The sequence below is a fragment of the Gasterosteus aculeatus genome, chromosome 20 (genome assembly GCF_964276395.1).
Source record: "Gasterosteus aculeatus chromosome 20, fGasAcu3.hap1.1, whole genome shotgun sequence".
NCBI lineage: Eukaryota > Metazoa > Chordata > Actinopteri > Perciformes > Gasterosteidae > Gasterosteus > Gasterosteus aculeatus.
Window position 1 is genome coordinate 13,664,523 of NC_135707.1, and position 19,695 is coordinate 13,684,217.

General features: G+C 43.3%; 1 protein-coding gene across 5 annotated transcripts in view; it reads left to right on the forward strand.

Annotated features, from left to right (window-relative positions):
• Positions 1–19,695, forward strand: part of triob (trio Rho guanine nucleotide exchange factor b) — an 88,362-nt gene that overhangs the window by 23,626 nt on the left and 45,041 nt on the right. For 4 of the 5 annotated variants that reach the window (XM_040166442.2, XM_040166444.2, XM_078094089.1 and 1 more), the window contains 13 exons: positions 4,927–5,001; positions 5,463–5,577; positions 7,686–7,878; positions 8,943–9,047; positions 9,174–9,644; positions 10,446–10,568; positions 13,122–13,313; positions 14,193–14,324; positions 14,711–14,941; positions 16,054–16,176; positions 16,430–16,621; positions 18,712–18,881; positions 19,148–19,322. In XM_040166442.2, the coding sequence (XP_040022376.2) occupies positions 4,927–5,001; positions 5,463–5,577; positions 7,686–7,878; positions 8,943–9,047; positions 9,174–9,644; positions 10,446–10,568; positions 13,122–13,313; positions 14,193–14,324; positions 14,711–14,941; positions 16,054–16,176; positions 16,430–16,621; positions 18,712–18,881; positions 19,148–19,322 (2,297 nt within the window). Of the gene's footprint in view, positions 1–4,926; positions 5,002–5,462; positions 5,578–7,187; positions 7,320–7,685; positions 7,879–8,942; positions 9,048–9,173; positions 9,645–10,445; positions 10,569–13,121; positions 13,314–14,192; positions 14,325–14,710; positions 14,942–16,053; positions 16,177–16,429; positions 16,622–18,711; positions 18,882–19,147; positions 19,323–19,695 lie in introns of those variants that run through there. The other variant, XM_078094090.1, reaches the window with a different exon arrangement.

Genomic DNA, 19,695 nt, shown 5'->3' on the forward strand with positions numbered 1-19,695 from the left:
AAAGGAAATGCAGTTTAAGGGGAGAGAAAGGTTGCGAAATGGAGCAGTGGGGAAAACAAGAGGGGAAAAGAGGTCTTAAGTTGTTTATCCTATCGCCTCGTTGCGCCGTGGCAACAGGCGCTTACGGTTATTCTAGTCGAGGTTGTCACATAAGGGACATGACAAACACCCTCCTCGCAACAACCCATTATATGGACTTGACCAAACACTCATATTACCCACAACACCGGGGAGGCAAACGGCAGCATGATATACCTTCATACAAAGGTGTTAAGCACTAATAGTAAACAGCATGGCACATTCATGTGGGACTTACATGATGGGAGTAGATGTTTATGAGTCTCGCGGGTGAAATAACCAAATAATTCCTATTTCAGATCAACATTGAAATGTGAAAGTCAGCAGTTGACCATATTTACGATTGGTGGACATTCAGCCGCTTCCAAGAAGACAGATGTTACTTTTCTCGGAGTGAGATTTTAATGTTGTGTACATGCGAAGTGAATTCCCCTGAAGAGCTAGAGTGGCGTGTTCCCTGCTCTCTGCTTGGGTTCTGTTTTAAAGCCGATAAAGTGGCACGTCCCTCTGAGGAAGCACTATTCTTAGAGACCTGCGAAGGGTTTCAGTTCACTGCACAGTCAAACACAGGTCAGGACGCATCGAAACACCAGAAAGTTACAACTGTGTACCAGTACGGACTCACCGCACAGCTAATGACAAACACTCTCTAAGTCAAGCACAGTAATGACTAAACCTATCCGCTTTTACACTTCCAAGCCGGTCCAAGTTGGGCCAAACTGAGCCAAACCAGGCTGAGCAGTGCAAGAAATTCCTTCCAATTCTCTCTTTTTCCTCAATCTGCTTGTGAGGTTCACATACTGGGCTCTGACCCAGGACTTAAGAATGAGGGACATCTGTAATCCATCATGTTCATGTGCTTTGTAAATCTTTGGATACAGCCGAAGCCAAATTCTTACAAAGGGCTCACATTTATACAGCTGTGATCGATAGTAAGCATCCGTTTGTTGAATCTGTGCAGTGACAGATATAGTCAATAAATCATTGCTGTGCATTTCATAAGGAAAACGGCTCTCAACGTTTGGATACTGAACATCATGCTCATGCTGTTCTGTAGTGTTCCTGCAGTATACGTGATGCAGGAGTCTCTTCTGCTGTACTACACATACAGCCTAGCTTGTGACTGCTCTGGGTTTGAGGTTCAAGGTTACGAGCCAGAGGATTGGCATGGCGCGGTGTGCCAGGCCGTGCAGATGCACCATGTACAGTCTAGCCTGTGGTCTGACGGGTTGGAAGCAAAGCGATTGGCACGTTTCACTGAGGTCGTCTGTTTCCGACGCGCTGTGAAGAGACAACAAGAAATGTGCAGTCGTGTTCATTCAAGGGCTGGGAATTGGGATTCTGACGCTCATCATTGTGTGGTGTGAGGAATTGGCTAAAGGCGCGGACAGAATCTCCTCTGTTGTAGTGTTTTCAGCCTGATCGTAATAGTAGAGCAAAAGGAAATGGATTGGCACACTTTCTGTGTGTTGCCCGGTTGAACTGCCTCTGAAACACGGTAACGTGGATGTAAGAATGCTCGTTGCTCTCTTTTGGTTTTCCAAACTCACGCAAACCAACAATAGTAAAATTACCAATATAAAGAAGTAGTTCCACGCTTCTCCAGGGTCCCATGAAGCAGCCTTTGGGGGAGGGTACAGTTGGGGGACCTCAGAATTGTGTCTCTGCTCTTTGCAGATGACGTGGTTCTGTCGGCTCCATCAGACTGTGACTTTCAGCAACCCATAAAATTAGATTATATGTTTCTTCTGATCAGGAAAACATTGGTGGGGAGTGGGACATCTGGAATAACACGGTTAGCCTGCTGCCCTTTTAACCCGAACCCGGGTAAGAAAACAATAATGGATTCATGGAGCTCACCAGCGAGAGCATCGGTGTACAATATATCATACATGCGTGTGTGTGTGAGTGTGTGTGTGTAAAGCCAACCCGAGCATAAACAGACTCCACATGGCATTCTAATATTGACCATTTGATTAGTATATTCATAAGAAAGTCTTTTAGTGAATATGCATATGTGCATATGAGCATATGTCACTCGCCCCTCCTGCATTGTTGTCTAAATGATCCACCACCAAAACCAATGTGTGCAGTTGATCTCCTCGATTCGCAGTGCTCACCTTGCATCTCCTGTTATAATAATTCAACAATCAGTCAATAATGAGGATTTTTTTTAAGTCACTATAATATTCATATTTTTTGGACGAGCGTTACGCATTTTGCCTCCTGCTACAGGGCCGGGCGTGCGTTCTGCCAGTGGAATGGATTGCTCTCATTATGAGCCCGTTCTGAACAAGAAGTCTGATTGAAAAGCTTTATTTCATGCTTGGCAGATTTGTAAAGGAGGGGTTGCGTCTAGTGAAGACAGGAGATTGTTGTGTGTGTTTAGGTGTGTGGAGGGAGAGGCTGGTGTTTCATGAATCTCATACTTCATCTCTGTAGCATAGTGTGTGCTTTAATGCTGCATGTGAACATGATGCAGAAGGGAAGGCTTTGTGTTTATTGTTCTTTTGACATAGTTTTTTACTGTGTTGACATTATATTATATTAAGTAATGGGGCATAATGCCATGGAAACAACTTCACAGACAGCTGTATTGATTTTTAGAATCAGTGCAAGAATTCATGTGGAAGTAACCAACCTGATCTGCAAGATCAGCTTTAAAATGCGCAACTTGAATAACCGGCTGTCGTGTTCCCATCTTGCTGCAGCCTCTGACCTGCAACGCACAGTACGTTTGTCCAGCCTTTATGCCAGATTCCGCCTAACGTTATAAGGACTGCAGTTTAGGCAGTGCAGCTGCAATATAATAGAGGGTGGGGTTGGCTCTGTGCCAGGATCTTACATAAACCACCGTAGTGAAAGACGCTTCATGTGCCAACACACACACACACACACACACACACACACACACACACACACACACACACACACACACACACACACACACACACACACAGACACACACACACAGACACACACACACACACACACACACACACACACACACACACACACACACACACACACACACACACAGTGAAACACTCTTCAAAGTCCATGTGTCCGTTATTAACAGCTCTCCAGCTATTGCAATGCTCAGTTGTCCTACCTGGTCTCTGCGTATGAGAGACAGGGGGTTTGGATGAGAAACAGGTGCAGCAGGTTATAAAGAGGCAACAGAGGAGATCATAAAACTTTCGAGTGTGGATTGTGAGCGGCTCCCTCTGTTTAGCCCCTTCCTCTTCCTCCCTCCATCCTCCCGCCAACCGTGGCATGAGAACGAGACCATTATTGCCGCCTCAGTCCCATCTCCTCTCAGCCAGTTGTGACGTTTTTGTCGAGTCAGGTCGTGTCCAGTCCGGCCACTCGCTGCACTGGGCTTATGTGCAGTCATCACGACTCTTACTCCTGACTCCCGCAGACCGTGAATGAAATGGATATCACAGGAGCTCTTCGAAGTCCTCTTGCTGCACATGGCAGCTTGATCTGTCCCCTCTCAGCTGTCTGGCTTGAATCGTTATCTGCCTGTGCGTCATACCACACACTTTCTTGTGCCTCTCGGATTCATTCTACAATTATATTTATTATGTTATATTATTCTGTCTGTCTGTGGGTGGAGCAATCTATTGGTTTGCCCATCTGTCTGTTGTTACTTTTGCATTCCATCACACCATTTTTTTCCTCAGTTTGTTACTCATTTGCGACCTGAAAGTATCATTCGTAGGTTTAGTGACGCATGTCATCTTTATACCACTTTTCTCACTTATCAAGCTTTGGACTGAAAATATTCCAATCTTGAGATGCAATTCTCAACTTTGAATAATCACCAGCTTCCGCCTGAAGTTAAGGCTTAACTTTAGATTGAAACACATTTAGAATCATGACTGACTTGAGGGCGTTAGGTTTGTGTATGTTTGTGGTTTGTGTGCATGTGTGTGTGAGTGCATGATTAATCTCTCAGCCCAGACGCTACCTACTTAGCTAATTTCCATCCGTCGTTGGTGTGATAAATGTTTATATTATAACTGTCGAAGCAGCACAGTGTTTATGTAAAGTGGATCTTCCCTCTACGGCATTTCCCTTCCTTGTTGACCCCTAAGCTCTTTTGAACAATCAGGAGCTTAAAACAATGGCATTCTTCATGAGTGGGAATTGCTGTTAGCACCCCATTTCAAATGCATGTTTCCTTATGGTGCCCATGTGCTTATGTAAAGGAGTATTTTTTGCGCGTCACTGTGTTTGTGTAAATGTGAGGGAGATGACTCACAGCTCGAATGAGCAATATCTGATGACATCACCAGCTAAATGCATCTGCAGAGAGGCACCGCCCCCCCTCAACATACACACACACTCCGCCACTCACACACACACACACACCTTCTCACCCACATACAATCATATTTTGGGGGGCAAAGCTCACAATATCACGATTGATGTGTTGTTGTTGTTGTTTTTTGCCGCATTACTCAGCTGTGAATGATTGTGCGCACCAGTGCGTCGATTATTTTTGTTTGCATTTGCTGAGTTTTCATAATGAAAAAATCCGGAATAGTATTTTCTAGTGTGTGGGTGTGTTTGTTTGATTGTCTGTGTGCGTGTGTGTGTGTGTGTGTTTTGGGGTAGGAGGGGACTATGATGAGTTTCTCCTTTTTGCTTCCTGTTATTAACCATTAAACCAATCAAAGCTATGATTGAAAACTGGTTTGAAATGCAGTTGACGATATTGTCCAGAGTGTACGTCCATGTTTGTAACACTGCTGCCGTTTAAAGAATAGATAATAGATAAAGATCGTTGATTAAAGTTGATGGCCTGGTTGAGTTCTCTTTCCTTTCTCTGTGTTTCAGGTTTTCATCGCAATGAGGATATGAAGGCCATCGATGTGCTTCCTATCCTCAAGGAGAAGGTTGCCTTTCTCTCAGGTCAGATACATGCAATACTCATCTTGCACGGTTCTTCTGCTGATTCGAAGCAGTCCACCAGTGTGGCGAAGTAATCAAGATCATTTAGAAAGAAGTGGATGTACAAAATGTTCTTATCATAACGGAGGCTTTGTTTTTCAGCATAAATAAATTAGATCTGTTTTACATACGAGATTTAAAAACTCAAACTCATACTCATGCATAACAGAATAATAACAAAACACCATTACCATGCTTTTGCTTTGCTTGTTCTCTGTGGAGATCACGTAATTCCTTTTGTTCCTGATGCACCTGCTTATCACAGGATTCATGAGGGCAAATGATCCACTAGTTTATTACATCGGTGATACAGTAGCAATAGAATTTACACAAAAATATCATTGAGACCGCTCTTTACTCACGTCATGGGTTGCGTTATCTACAGGGGAGCTAAGTTATTTATTTTCTCGATTTATCCGAAGGTGGCAGGGACAGACGCGGAGGTCCCGTTCTCACCTTTCCAGCACGGAGCAACCATGACAGAATACGGCCCGAGGACCTGCGCAGGCTTATAGCCTACCTGGCTACTGTTCCCAGGTAGGAGTACATTCCTTACTAACAGACCACATACACAGGGTTTCAGTGCAGGATTCACACTGTTTCAAACTGAACATGCACACACACACACACACACGCCATCGTTTGCGCATGCACTGGCTTTTTAGAGCCGGTTCTTGATGCTTGGTTAATTTGAAAATCAATTTGAATTTGATCCCTCCTCTTGGCCTTTTGTGGAGTCTCGCTCACACTCATCTCATTGCTTTTTTTGAGTCCGACTTTCTCACCTTGCTTTGATTTAAAACGTTGAGGCCTGACCTGAGGCTACAAAGAGGGGGGAGGGTTTCATTTGGGATTCTCTGTGAATATTAACCCCTTTCCCTTTTTAATATCCTCCTGAGTTCCTAGAAAAAGCTTTTTGTAAGTTCCCACTAATCCCTTTTCAGTAACTCTCCCCTCTCTCTCACTCCGCCGATGTCTCTTCAGAGGGACGGGTTGAATTAAACAACTAAAACTGCATCGTCATTTTGCAGGAAGCATTTAACGTTAGGATATCCTTGCAAGGTTGCACTCCAATTGCGCTGTGAAGGTTTGTGCATGCTGACGTTGAAGACCAGAAATACCTTCACATTTGACACTTCAGCTCCAGGCTGTTCTGTTTGGAGTCAGTTGTGATTAGCTGGCACTCTTCTGTTCGGCTTCTTCTGATCCCTCTTGCGCTGCTCTTTCTAGTGGGTTACAGGTCGGGTCTTTTTCAAAGAGTTTGGAGATTTGTCTGAGGAGAGAGGTGGTCCTGATTCTTTTCTGCAAAAAAATAGGTGCAGGTTTCTTCATGGCTTCAGGGCTTTCTGGAAAGTACTCAGCAAAATAAATAATTATTGGCTGAGTAAGGCAGGGCAAGGCAATTTTATTTCTATGGCAATTCAAAGTGCTTATATATATATATATATATATATATATATATATATATATATATATATATATATATATATATATATATATATATATATATTAGTATATTTTTTTAGTCAGCAGTCTTCAAAAGGATTCAAATGTTTACATAGTGTTGATGGTTTGCCAATCAGGGTGAAAGTCCAAGAACAAACCATTAGAAAGAATAATTGCATTATTTAAGAGTTGCATAAGAAAACAAAAAATAGGAATCCGATCAATTTCAGATTGTGGATCCTAAGCATCCTCGGGATTGTGGTGTTTTACTATCTACTCAATATTTATGCAACACTAGTTGGTGTTCAGTTTGGATTGAAGACAAGCTGGATTAATGCATTATGTATTCCTTTTCTGCCCCATAGAAATAAAATGTATTAGTAGTATTTCTCTCACATTTATTCTCCTCACATTTATATTCATTTGTATGCTTTTGTATGCTTGTCTCCTAAAACTCTGTGTGCCCAAGTCTTCAGGAACTGTGTTAAGATGTGAGATAGGAGAAGATATGTCTATTTTCATGTGTCAGTTTGAGGCGCAGAAGGAACCAAGGATCACTAACTCAGGAAGAGGTCAGCCTGATCTCTCTGTCTAAATGTTTCTTACGCTTTCCACTTCTGTTACATCTGCTTCTCTCTCTCTGTCTGTCTCTCTCTCTCTCTCTCCCTCCCTCTCTCTCCTCATCCTGTTTTTCTCTACCCATTTGGCCACCTATCTGTTTTCAGAGAGTGAGGTCAGTGAGAGTTGTTTCTGTCTACTTGCTAGACACATTCAGATTAAATCCTTTAACACAGAGAAACAACCTTTTAAGGACTTATACAGCAGCACTCCTGGTAAGCAGCAGTGGAAATTTCAACGCTTGAATGTTTTAACATTTTTTTTCCCCCCCAGATGCTGTGGAGACTTGACTTCGAACTTTTGATTTTAAATCCTTTTTCCATGTTTGCATTTAGAGTTGATGTGTTTTGTGGCTTTAAAGTGTCTGATTCTGGTATGTTGAGACGATGATGTGAGTCAATGGTTTGTCATCATTTCGGTCCGCTTATTCTCAAATCAATCACATCTGGTTGCTTCTGTCACTTGTTTGTACTCTCCCTGGATCAAGCCTAATACAATCATTCAGAAGTAATGATCTTCATAGATTCATTTGGTGTTTCATCCTACCTTCTGACCGGTTTATTCCTGTCCTGTTTTTTAAGTGAGGAGGTGGCCAGACATGGCTTCACAGTCATCGTGGACATGCGTGGTTCTAAGTGGGACAGCATCAAGCCTTTGCTAAAGATCCTCCAGGAGTCTTTCCCGTCTTGCATCCACGTCGCCCTCATCATCAAGCCGGACAACTTCTGGCAGAAGCAGAGGACCAACTTCGGCAGCTCCAAGTTTGAGTTTGAGGTTGGTGACACTCGAACATACTTGTACTAGTTCTAATGCACAACTAAAGCTTTTTGTTCTGGACGTGAGTGCCTATTGATTGTAGAGATTACTGATTATATTGTGTTATTGTTATGTATGTTGTTGAGATGAGTGATGCGTTTTGAGTTTAGACATTTGTGTTAATTTACCATCTCTAATTGAGCTGCTGCTTGGTGACAGTGGCACCGTTCTATCCCGTGTGGGCATGTGGTGCTGGTATATTTAGTCCTGACCCAGTTACTATGGGAACAGCATATGTAGGACATGGCTAGGCATTTACATCCAAGCAGAGGGGAGTCGGGTTTGGACGAGCTGCTTGTTGTTTTTTAATGATCGTACGTCTACTGAAGGCGATAAAGCGAAATGATGACCAGGAGATCACCGGTTTGAGTCTCTGGCTGCAAAATTCTGGGTGGGGGAACTATTCAAGACGTGCTCTCCAACGTCAAGAAAGGTTTGGTTTTTACAACTGCTGCTCATTATCCAGAGGTACCAGATGATGTTTTTATTGCACCAGCCCCTGCTGCTGACGTGTGTGTGCACCCCTAAAGCAACAAGTAGCGGTCCTGGTGTGTCTTACTTTGCTTGAAGTTTAAAAGAAGCTTTAAAAAAATACCTTCGGTTAAATTACCATCTATTCTGGACCATTTATTTTGCGTTCTCATTGTGCTGTAGTGAACCTCTGCAGCGTTTGTTTTTACTTCCTGAGAATTTGTGTATTTTGATCTTATTAACGATAACATGAAAGCAGCTCAAAATGTCTGGTATTTGGGCTTTTCGACGCCGCGCCTATGCAAACACTAGAAATGTGGAGCCACTTTTCAAATCTTGGTTTAACAGTTGGAAATATTTTGACATGTTAACATTTGATGAATGTGGAGGATTAGGAGGACGACGACTGTGATGGTGGTTAAATGGTGGAAGTCTTTCTCTCTTTATCTCCCTCTGCCTCTTGTTCACTTATTTTCTTTGGCTGTATTCACTTATCTTTACTGTCGCTTCTGACTTTGTCCCACATAACCCCCCCCACACACACACTCCAGACGGTGATGGTCTCCTTAGATGGTTTATCCAAGATTGTGGACGCATCCCAGCTGACAGCTGACTTTGAGGGCAGCTTAGACTACAACCATGATGAATGGATCGAGGTTTGTATACTTTCTCGTGTTTAATTAAGAAAAACGGCTCTGCTCACCTCGTCTTTTAGTAAGACTTGATTGGTGGAAAGTATTTACATTTTGGACAATAAAGTCCTCTTTTGACTCTCGTCCCAGGTGCGGCTGTCGTTCGAGACCTTTGCCAGCGACTCGATGCGGGCCCTGGCGCGCCTCGAGGAGCTCCAGGAAACGCTGTCCCAGCGGGATCTCCCGCGGGACCTGGAGGGCGCTCGAAGGCTCATGGAGGAACACGCCTCGCTGAAGAAAAGGGCCACGAAGGCATCGGTGGAGGAACTGGACGCGCAGGGACGACGGCTGCTCCAGAGGCTGCAGTTCCAGACGGCGGGAGGCGGGAGCAGCAGTGAAAGCCCGTACGGCAGCCGCGGCAGCGGCGCGAGCGGCGATTCCAACGACCACCATCACGGCTTCCACGCGCACGCGGACGCACACAACCTAGTAGCCAAAGTGACGGGCCTGTTGGATAAGTTGCACGGGACGCGCCAGAATCTGCAGCAGCTGTGGCACATGAGGAAACTGAAGCTGGACCAGTGTTTCCAGTTGCGTCTGTTCGAACAGGACGCAGAGAAGGTCAGTGTGCTGTTTTATGTTCGTGAATAGTGTCAAACGAAAGACGAGAGACAAATCATTTAATGGTAAAAAAAAGACTTCACAGAAGCCAATGCATGTCACCCGTGTTTAGGTAATTGAAAGCTTTAATGAAGACGTTAAAATTCTCAGATCAACTTTCATTCAGATTATTAAGGCATGAATGTAACATTAAAGATTCATTGCTGGAGCAAAACTGCTGGCCAGAGTTCACAGAAGGTTAATGAACAGTATCCCAAGTATCCCAATGATTTCAATTTGTGTAATGGGACCTGTGGATTTTTCATTTGACAAATTATTTTGGTAATAAGAGATAGAGTTGTGTTTTTTTTATATATTATATTTTATATCTTGGTCAAATATGATCTGAGCTCCGTGTTTGTCTGCATAGAAAACCAGGAGGAAATGAATGAGTGTGTGCCGGTACGTGGCCACTGGTTCAGACAGCGTGATGTTGCGTGTCTGCTGCTGAGCAATGTAAGACATGATAAACTGTGCAGAGCTGGAGGCAGATGTAGAGGCTCGCTATGGAAAGTTTCAGAGCTTTATTAAGCGTACCTCTAAACAAACCTTTTCCATACACCCAGAATGTAGAGCTTTAAGATGCCTTCCATCGAGAAGTCAGTGCAGGGATGAAATGCTTTGGTTAATTACAAACACCAAACAACCGGCGCTCTCTCACTCTCTCCGCAGTTGCTGTGAGCAAACAGACGGAAAGACCCTTTTAATTTGTAGAGCATTCTGTACGCTCATCTGCATTTTCTTTCCCTTTTCTGTCTGTAGATGTTCGACTGGATCTTGCACAACAAGGGCCTTTTTCTCACCAGTTACACAGAGATCGGAGGGAACCACCAGCATGCTGTAGAGCTGCAGACCCAGCACAACCACTTTGCCATGAACTGCATGGTAAGAAGTTGTCTTTTCTCCGTCGGGCGCACACACACACGCACAGAAACACACTAAGACACGTGTGGTACAGTCACAAGCTGTCCTCATTTCTGTCCTTCAGAGTAACAAGTTACGTCCTTCCCTCCAAAACCACCACACACACACACACATGCACCATGCATTTCATCCCAAACCCCCCTCTTCCTTTCATGACTTATCCTTTCTGTCCTGACACCGTCACCGCCTTTGTTCACATAATTGTACAATATTAAGTCCTTGCCCATCGCAGAGAGGTGTGTTGCCCTTTTTTGTTCTGCTCACCAACCCTCCCTGACCTTCAATGATTCACTGTCCTAATTCTCTTATATTGTCCCATTTTATTTCACCGCAATTCGTCAGTATTATGTCTTCTGTTACTTAATTGCCCTAAAGACAATGTGTTTAATCACAGATTTATTTTATCTTCCTCGTCATAAAGTAAATACATTTTGGGATTTATTTTTTGAATCCCGAAATCACTTCACGTCCAGTCAAGTCCAAGATGCGCAAACATCTTGTAGTAAATATGGTTTGCCTGAAGAGGAAAGGGGCCCGTGGCCTTGATCCTGCCGCTCACGCTGTCGTTGGTATTAGGAAGCGTGCGCAGCGAGTGGCGTCAACATCAGAGCCAATGGGGCCTCAGTGACCACCCAGACACACTTAATGTGTTAATGTGCGTGGGTTGAGATGGACAAACAAACCCGGACAAAACAGTGGCAAAAAATACAGGTGGAACTGTAATATAAACACAAATATTTTTCAATACACTGGAAACACACACACACACACACACACACTGACCACCGCCCCCTGCACCAATTCTTCCACAGGAAGCAGCGTTTCCCCTTCCTGTTGCCTGCATGGCTGAATGGAAATACATAGTGCCACGGTGTGTGTTTAATTCTCCGAAGGAAATCCAGTCCAGACATGGACTTCACAGACTGAAAAGCCCCTGCACAGTAAATCCCAGCTGGGAACTGGACCCGTTCAGCTCAGTCTAACAGGGACACTGCTCAACATAGATTATTGACAGGTAGAGTATTTAAAGGTAGACTGTTCAGACAAAACTAGTATAATAATTATTGTTGCTGGTGAAAATAGCAATCACAAATAGTGTAATTTCCAAGTCGAGTAGCAAAAGATCACAACAACTAATAAAAAAATATTTTCGCACCTTAACGTGAAAGAGGAAAGACGAGGAAACAGTGGATCTTGTTACGACTTTTCTGATGAATGGATCTGTGGGTCAAAGGTGTTGCCCTCCCTTTCCTCGTCCTCGGCCCCGCTCATTCTGGCAGTTTCTTTTCTCTTTTTCAGTTTCACTAAAAAAGCCCCGTAACGCCCTCCCTGTGTCTCCCTTCCCCCTTTTCCTCCATCAGTTTTGGATTAAGGCGCTACCACCTTGTGTGTTTGAGTAGTCCGGCTTCTCTTGTCCATTCTAATTCATCCTACTACAGCTGGCTCGAGGCCTCAGGCTTTATTGGATGGGACTTGGATGAATTTGTAATGAATCTTTGTAATATTTCATGTAGGATTACAGTATTTCCACTGTGCACCACTGGTGAACTACTTTGTGTATCACAACTTACCTACTGCTTCATACTAAAGCGCAGTTTCACCCGCTAGGTTTATTATCTAAGCCATACTTCTCTATTATCCTCCAGCCAACTTCATTATTTAGTTCTTTAATGTCCAACTGCCAATATTCTCTGGATAGAGGGGAATGGCTTTGCTGGGTTTGCATGCAAAACAACTCCCAAGAATAAAACATCTCTAAATCCTATTCTCAGAAGACCATTAGAAACCCTCTCAAAGCCATGAAGGTTAGACGCCACCACCAGTGTCTTCAATACTGATGAGAACTCATAATTGTCTCCGTCTGAGGGCTGTAGCTGGTGTTGAGTTCATCTTTCCTTCCCGTCGTGAATGAAACAAACAGACCAAGAGCCATAATAGGCTCCAGGAGCAGTAATTGAATAGAATAATAACAGGCTGTTAACACAGTTGTTAATTAGCGTTTGCTGATCCGTGCCTATCTACACAAAACAGCTTGGAGCCCATATATTAAAAAAGACTGAATGATCGGAAACAAATGAGTTTCTTTTCATTATTCACACAGGGTAGTGAATTACTACCAGTGCGTGTGTGTGTGTGTGTGTGTGTGTGTGAATGCATCTGTGAGAAATGTATGATGATAAATGTAAATATGACCCAGGTGCATATATTGACTTTTATTCTCCCCAATATTACTCACCTTGTAAATGGATGTGGCTTCAATATTTCACTAGCACACTCGCTTTGTAGCAGCCAGTCTAGCTGGTGTCCCCTCATGCACTATGGTAGCCAAATGTACCTTCACAGAATGCTCAAATACTGACATTGCACAAAAAACATTGAGTCTGATGTGCCTCAGTTCAGGTGACTTTGGATATAAACCACTGGAGACTCAGTTAAACCAGTTAAATCCGGTATTTTGATGAATTAACACCAATTAATATAATTTCCTTGTCTACTTTGTTGCCTTGAACGCAGAATGTGTACGTGAACATCAATCGGATCATGTCGGTAGGGAACCGGCTCTTGGAATCGGGCCACTACGCCTCCCAGCAGATCCAGCAGATCTCAGCACAGCTGGAACAGGAGTGGAAGGCCTTTGCTGCAGCACTGGACGAACGCAGCACGCTGCTGGAGATGTCAGCCAGCTTCCACCAGAAAGCCGACCAGGTACAGACAAGCAACACTCGCAGACAAACCCAAAATCAAGTTTGGTTCTTTGAGACGGGCCTTACTGTACTTGAATCCACAAAATGTGTATTGCTTTTTAATTATTCACACACACACACACATACGGTATCCTCATACACTCACCTTGCACACATTCTTGGCTGAAACAAAGTTTTTGAAAGTTATGTTAAAGTGCTAACTGAATTTTCTTTTAATTGTGCTTTACTAAATAGTTCAGCGTATAACTCTTATAACAGTACATACGTTTTGAAAGATTTATAGATATGACGGAAACAAATACTTTCTACTTCCTTTTACAAGCACTCTGGTTGCAGTGTCCCTAACAGGACTAAAAGACCATTTAAATGATCAATGACCAATAATGCTCTCTACTGTTTTGCTTACAGTTGCAGTAACAATACATTATTTAAATATTGACACATATTGTTTGCTGAGTGGGCTCTTTGCTGTGCCGTCAGTAGTTATCGTATGCTTTGATTACTATCATTTTTAATGATTTTGTCAAACAGTTATTGAATTAAACTACTTCAATGTCCATCTTTCACTATTATCGTCAGACTTCCTGTTTGCAACCGTAACAGTTTGGATGCCAAACCTTTATGTAGAGCCAGTTTATGGAGAGTTCAATGTGGAGGAAAACTGTGTCTGAACTCCTGCGTGCATACTAACAGCACGGATTGTGTTTGTCATAATATTGGCCACGTTGGCATGTATCTTACCCACAGTATTCTGTGGTATGTACAGTTTTATGTTGTACAATTGCCATTTACGCCTCATCAACTGAACAGAAAGTACTTGTGAACATGTGAGTAGCTCTGTGTTACACACATGTGTGTGTGTTGTGCCTGCGCTCCCCAGTACATGAGCAAAGTGGAGCCTTGGTGTAAGGCCTGTGGGGAAGGAGAGCTGCCATCTGAACTCCAGGATCTGGAAGACACAATCCACCATCACCAGGGATTATATGAGCACATCACTACTGCGTACTCCGAGGTCAGTACACACACACACACACACACACACACAATACCAAATCTATAATATTCAATATAAATATCTAGATAAATATATCAATATTTTGTTTTTGACTCTTATAAATTTACAATGGAAACAATGAAAATTCAAAGGTGTGTATTTATTGTTTATAGCAACAAAAAAAAGTTAAGTTAAGTTAAGTTAAATATTGTGAAACAAAAATATGTCAGAAACAGAGGTTCTAGTCCTTTTAAAATTCCATCCGTAGTTAGATTCTTATTTCTCGTTGGAAAAATTAAAATAAAAAGAAATCTTTTTTTTTTTAACAAAATATTACTCAAGAATTTAGGTACTTCTAAAAACTTGATTTCTTATATGTCAAACTACGTGTCACCTTTTTCTAGGTGAGCCAAGATGGAAAGTCTCTTTTGGACAAACTGCAGCGACCTTTGACCCCAGGAAGTGCTGATTCATTGATGGCATCGGCTAACTACTCCAAAGCCGTGCACCACGTCCTAGATATTATCCACGAGGTGCTGCATCACCAGAGACAGCTGGAAAACATTTGGCAGCATCGCAAAGTCCGCCTGCATCAACGGCTCCAGCTGTGTGTCTTTCAACAGGATGTACAGCAAGTAAGAAGCAAATCCCACTGCAAAGACACCTGCTGCTCTGTGAGCTTTTGAGATGCACACCGATCCTTCCAAACAGTTATCAATCTACTTATTGCGCTTTCCGCAAGGCTGGTCATTATTTGGCAGTTTTTTACTGTACACGTTTTGACTGTTTTCCAGTATTTGAGCAAAGACATTTTTACTAGTAACACATGTGTCCTTCACCCATAGTTAATAAATATATCAAAAATAGGAAACCACTCAAATGTTAGGATACTGAGATGTTTTGCTGTCTGTCTTAATATTTAAAACGGTTATCAAGATCCAAGACATTTTCATTTGTTTTCATACATATTAGCAGACGTTGTGATATTAATATACAGGCTAATATAATCTTCAAAACCTTTTTTTGTTTTAATAGTGAGAGTTCATATAACTATCTGGATGGCAAAGCTCTTAAGATCAAAACTACTGAGTTTATGTGTGGTGTCATACCTGCCTTTCTACCCTTTAGGCCCTCCTCTCTCTCTGTGTGTCTCGCTTTATGGCTGCGCTTCATTCCTCCTCCTCCTCCTCCTCCTCTTCCATCCACTCTTTTATCACCCTTTTCTCTTGGCAGTGGTTTCAATGCTGATGCAATTTACTGTCACATAAAGTGTTGAGGGCATTGTGCATGTGTTTACATGGGTTTGTACCATCAAAATATTCTCGCAGAGACCTTGAAAGCATCATGAAAGTCCCTTTTAACTACCCCACATAGAAATGGATGAAATAGGACCATGTGTTCGATAGATAATATGGTAATTATTTCCAAAGATGTATAGCTCATCTCACCGAGCAATTGTTCACACACTTCACACTGCTCTGGATTTGCTTTAAGGCAAAACCTAATTGTCCACAAATTGGTGATTTAAACATGCCGGACTTCACACGGTGAAAAGGAGAAAAGAAAGGTGGCATGAGAGGATACAGAGGGGCGAGGGAGAGAGTGGTGACATCCATAGACCCTCTAATACTAATATGATCCTAATCATGCCAGTCAGTTGCACCCCCTGCTGCTCAAAAATGTATACTACGCCCTCAATGTGCACATGCTGTTTGCATTAAATGTATTTGTGTGCATGTGTTTCAAGGTTCTCGACTGGATAGAAAACCATGGCGAAGCCTTCCTCAGTAAACACACTGGTGTTGGAAAGTCTTTACACAGAGCCAGGGCTCTGCAGAAGAGACACGAAGACTTTGAGGAGGTTGCACAGGTGAGTTTTCAGTCCAAAGCGTCAATGCAAAAGAGAATCCTATTCTTGCATATATTAAATATTGTATTTTTATTCACCTGCATATTTTATAAACAAACAATGTCTGTGGAAACTTAATATCCAATGTTAAGTACTATTTTAGAGGACGGAGATGCAACATAAAATGATCTAGATTTGATGTTACTGTATTAACCAATACGAAGTTATAGGCTTTCAGCACACACTTTAATTAAACTAAATGTTAACGTTTCAGAACACCTACACCAATGCTGACAAATTGCTGGAGGCAGCAGAGCAGCTGGCCCAGACCGGAGAGTGTGACCCAGAGGAAATTTACCAAGCCGCCCACCAGCTAGAGGATCGCATCCAGGACTTTGTGCGACGTGTCGAGCAGCGTAAAGTCCTGTTGGACATGTCTGTGGCTTTCCACACACACGTCAAAGAGGTGTGTGTTTTTCCTCCTGTCCTCCTCTCTTTTGTCCCTCTCCTCTCATGATGTTCTCATGACCCCTATTTCCCCAAATAGTTTTGCCCAAAGCTAAAGTTACGCTACAAATCATTAATGAGGAGCTGAAAAGGTCCAGAATCTTTCCCAGAACTGTGTAAATGTGTTCAATTGTGATTATATTTCATGTCAAAACACGCACACGGACACATAAATAATAATAACGTCACTCATTAGGAAAAACAAACCACCAAACTTGAGGAGCACTCGGGCGCAGGGTTGAGGTTCATCTGACGCTTTTATTGTCCAACAAAAAACACAGGGAAGTCCCTGGGAACAAAAAACCTCTCCGAAGAGAGATGAAATGCTCTGGCAAAACTGAGCAAGCTGAATAGTTACCAAAAGGAAAAACAACATCTCTCTTACAGAGAAAATAACAAAACAATCAATCAAAAAAAGGCTCTAAACTAAATCAAGGAGCTGTGGAGTCACAAGGCCAACTAAGGAGACGACAAGGTGGCTACGTACGAACAAAACTGTGACCTGGACTTGATTCCTTCCTGGGGCGGGTGTGCAAGGCGAAAGGACACGACACCCTGGCACAGGACAAGGGGAGACGCAGACTATAAGTACACATGAGGGAAGTGTGGGAACAGGTGGACACGATCGGGAATCAGGGGAAGAGAATCAGACAGGTGACACGTGAGGAAGGGCAAGGAACCTGAGACGAAAGGAGAGTTCATTTCCAAAATAAAACAGGAAGTCACAAAACAAACATGGAGACAGGACAAAAACCCGACATACAGGTGTGACACCAAACTTTTAGTTGCTTTAAACGTCAACACTAAATATGACTTATTATAAATGTTTCCGGTTGTTGCCAGCACATTGAGAGTAAGGTTGTGTGTGTTTGTCAGTATGCTGCTTTCCCTCCCTTGTGCAGTGCGTTTGGCCTTCTCTGTGGTAATGCCAATCATCCATGTAATTATTTTCAGTAGTAATTAAATATATATATATATATATATAAATATATATATTGTTATTAATTGAAAAAAAAATATATATATTTTTTTTTCAACAGGAACTACAAATAGCAGGGAATCATCAATTAGTTGGGGTACTAATTTCTTTACAACTCCCCTAATTCCTTTCAAAGTGTTGCAAGCCATACGCTACACATGTTTGACTGTCCAAATTAACCTCTCACTCACACTGACATGTCACTTTTGCTCGGCGTTTGTTAACACCACATCCTGTTTACACCGACTCGCCGCGACAGTCAGAGCCGTGGCGTTATTAATCAAGGTAGTCCTCAATGTCCATATGGGCAAATCTCCTTCATCCCATCTGTCAGCTCACACTGGTGCAAGTCGCTGCGTATGCGCGAGCCTTTGTGCGGCCGCGCGTGCCAGAGCCCGCTCGTCGTCATGTGCGCGTTGCGTGCACACGTGAATGTTTCCGCTCTCCTGCCCGTCACCTCTCGTAGTAGAGAAGCGCTTGGACGCAGTCCAGCGCGTTGAAAGGCAACGGACGGTTCCCCGCGGAGACGGAGCATGGACTACATTGCAAGCGAGGGGGATTCGTCTGCACTTGTGTTCATGAAGTGCGCAAATAAAATCACTCCAAACCAGCAGCAAGGCCCACACTGCTTCTCCTACCAAACGCTGACAACACAAGACCAGTCTGGCCTGAGACGGAGTCGATGGTAGTCACAATACCAAAAGTAAACATGTTGTTGAGTACGCAGTGTGGGTGTTAGACAAACCGTGGGTGCCAGCGTATCTTTCCTGCAGCCCGGATGGCGTGCCAGGGCGTTGTTACGCTCAGCCAATTCAGCCAGATGGCTAATCTGTCACAAAGGTGACCATTCACAAAACACCAGCTTTGAGCAGAGCTGGTTGGATTTCTATTTCAGTCCATTTCGTAAGCTTGTCCATCGATTCCTACATCTCACGAGGCTCTGTGAATCTGCCCCTCCCACCCCCCTTCCTTCAGCATGGGAACTTTGTTTTGTTTCTTTTCTCCTGGAGGTTGTCTCTACACGGTGCTGCATTTTAACTGGCTTGCCTTTGCTGTCAATCACCCGATAGCTGTGGACCTGGTTGGAGGAGCTTCAGAAGGAGCTGCTGGATGACGTGTACGCCGAGTCGGTGGAAGCTGTGCAGGACCTGATCAAGCGTTTTGGCCAGCAGCAGCAGACCACCCTGCAGGCCACTGTGAATGTCATCAAGGAGGGAGAGGATCTCATACAGCAGCTCAGGTGATCCTAATGAATACACGCTACACTAATCTGTATGTTAATCTGTATGTCAAGTTTTATATATCAGAATAGTTAAGAGTTACATCATTACAACAACATTCCTAACAATTCTGCAAACAACTTAGATTGACACAGACGAAAGAACGCAAAGCCCAGAGGCCTAAGTTGGTATTTAGTATGTGATCATTGGAAATGATGTATCGACATATCTCTGAGCCGAAATAGACTACGCCTGTAAATCTTCTACATTTCACCTCTCTCCACAGAGACTCGGCCATCTCCAGCAACAAGACTCCTCACAACAGCTCCATGGCCCACATCGAGAGTGTGCTGCAGCAGCTGGATGAAGCCCAGGGCCAGATGGAGGAGCTGTTCCAAGAAAGGAAGATCAAACTGGAGCTCTTCCTTCAGCTCCGCATCTTTGAGAGGGATGCCATTGACGTGAGTAGGCGGTAGATGGAAGCTTGGTGCACGATGAATATGTATTTTTTGCTCTATCCTCCAACGTTTGGGCAGAGAGTGAGAGCTCAAGTAGAGCGGGGGAAGATGGGGTTTGAGGATTGCAGCTGGTTAAGGGAAGAAGAATGAGAGGATGGTGGACGTGTGACATCTGGTGGGGGGGTAATTGGTGATGGAGCTTCACAAATGAGCATGAAAGACAGACAGGTTTAACAGAATTCATAAACATACATACAGGATGAAGGGGTGGATGAAAAGTAGAAATGAAGGTGTAAAGCAAAGCACAAAGGCGTTTATGGTTTATAAGGAATTCAGACAGAGTGACGGTGTCACGGTTACTGATACCGGAGTACGG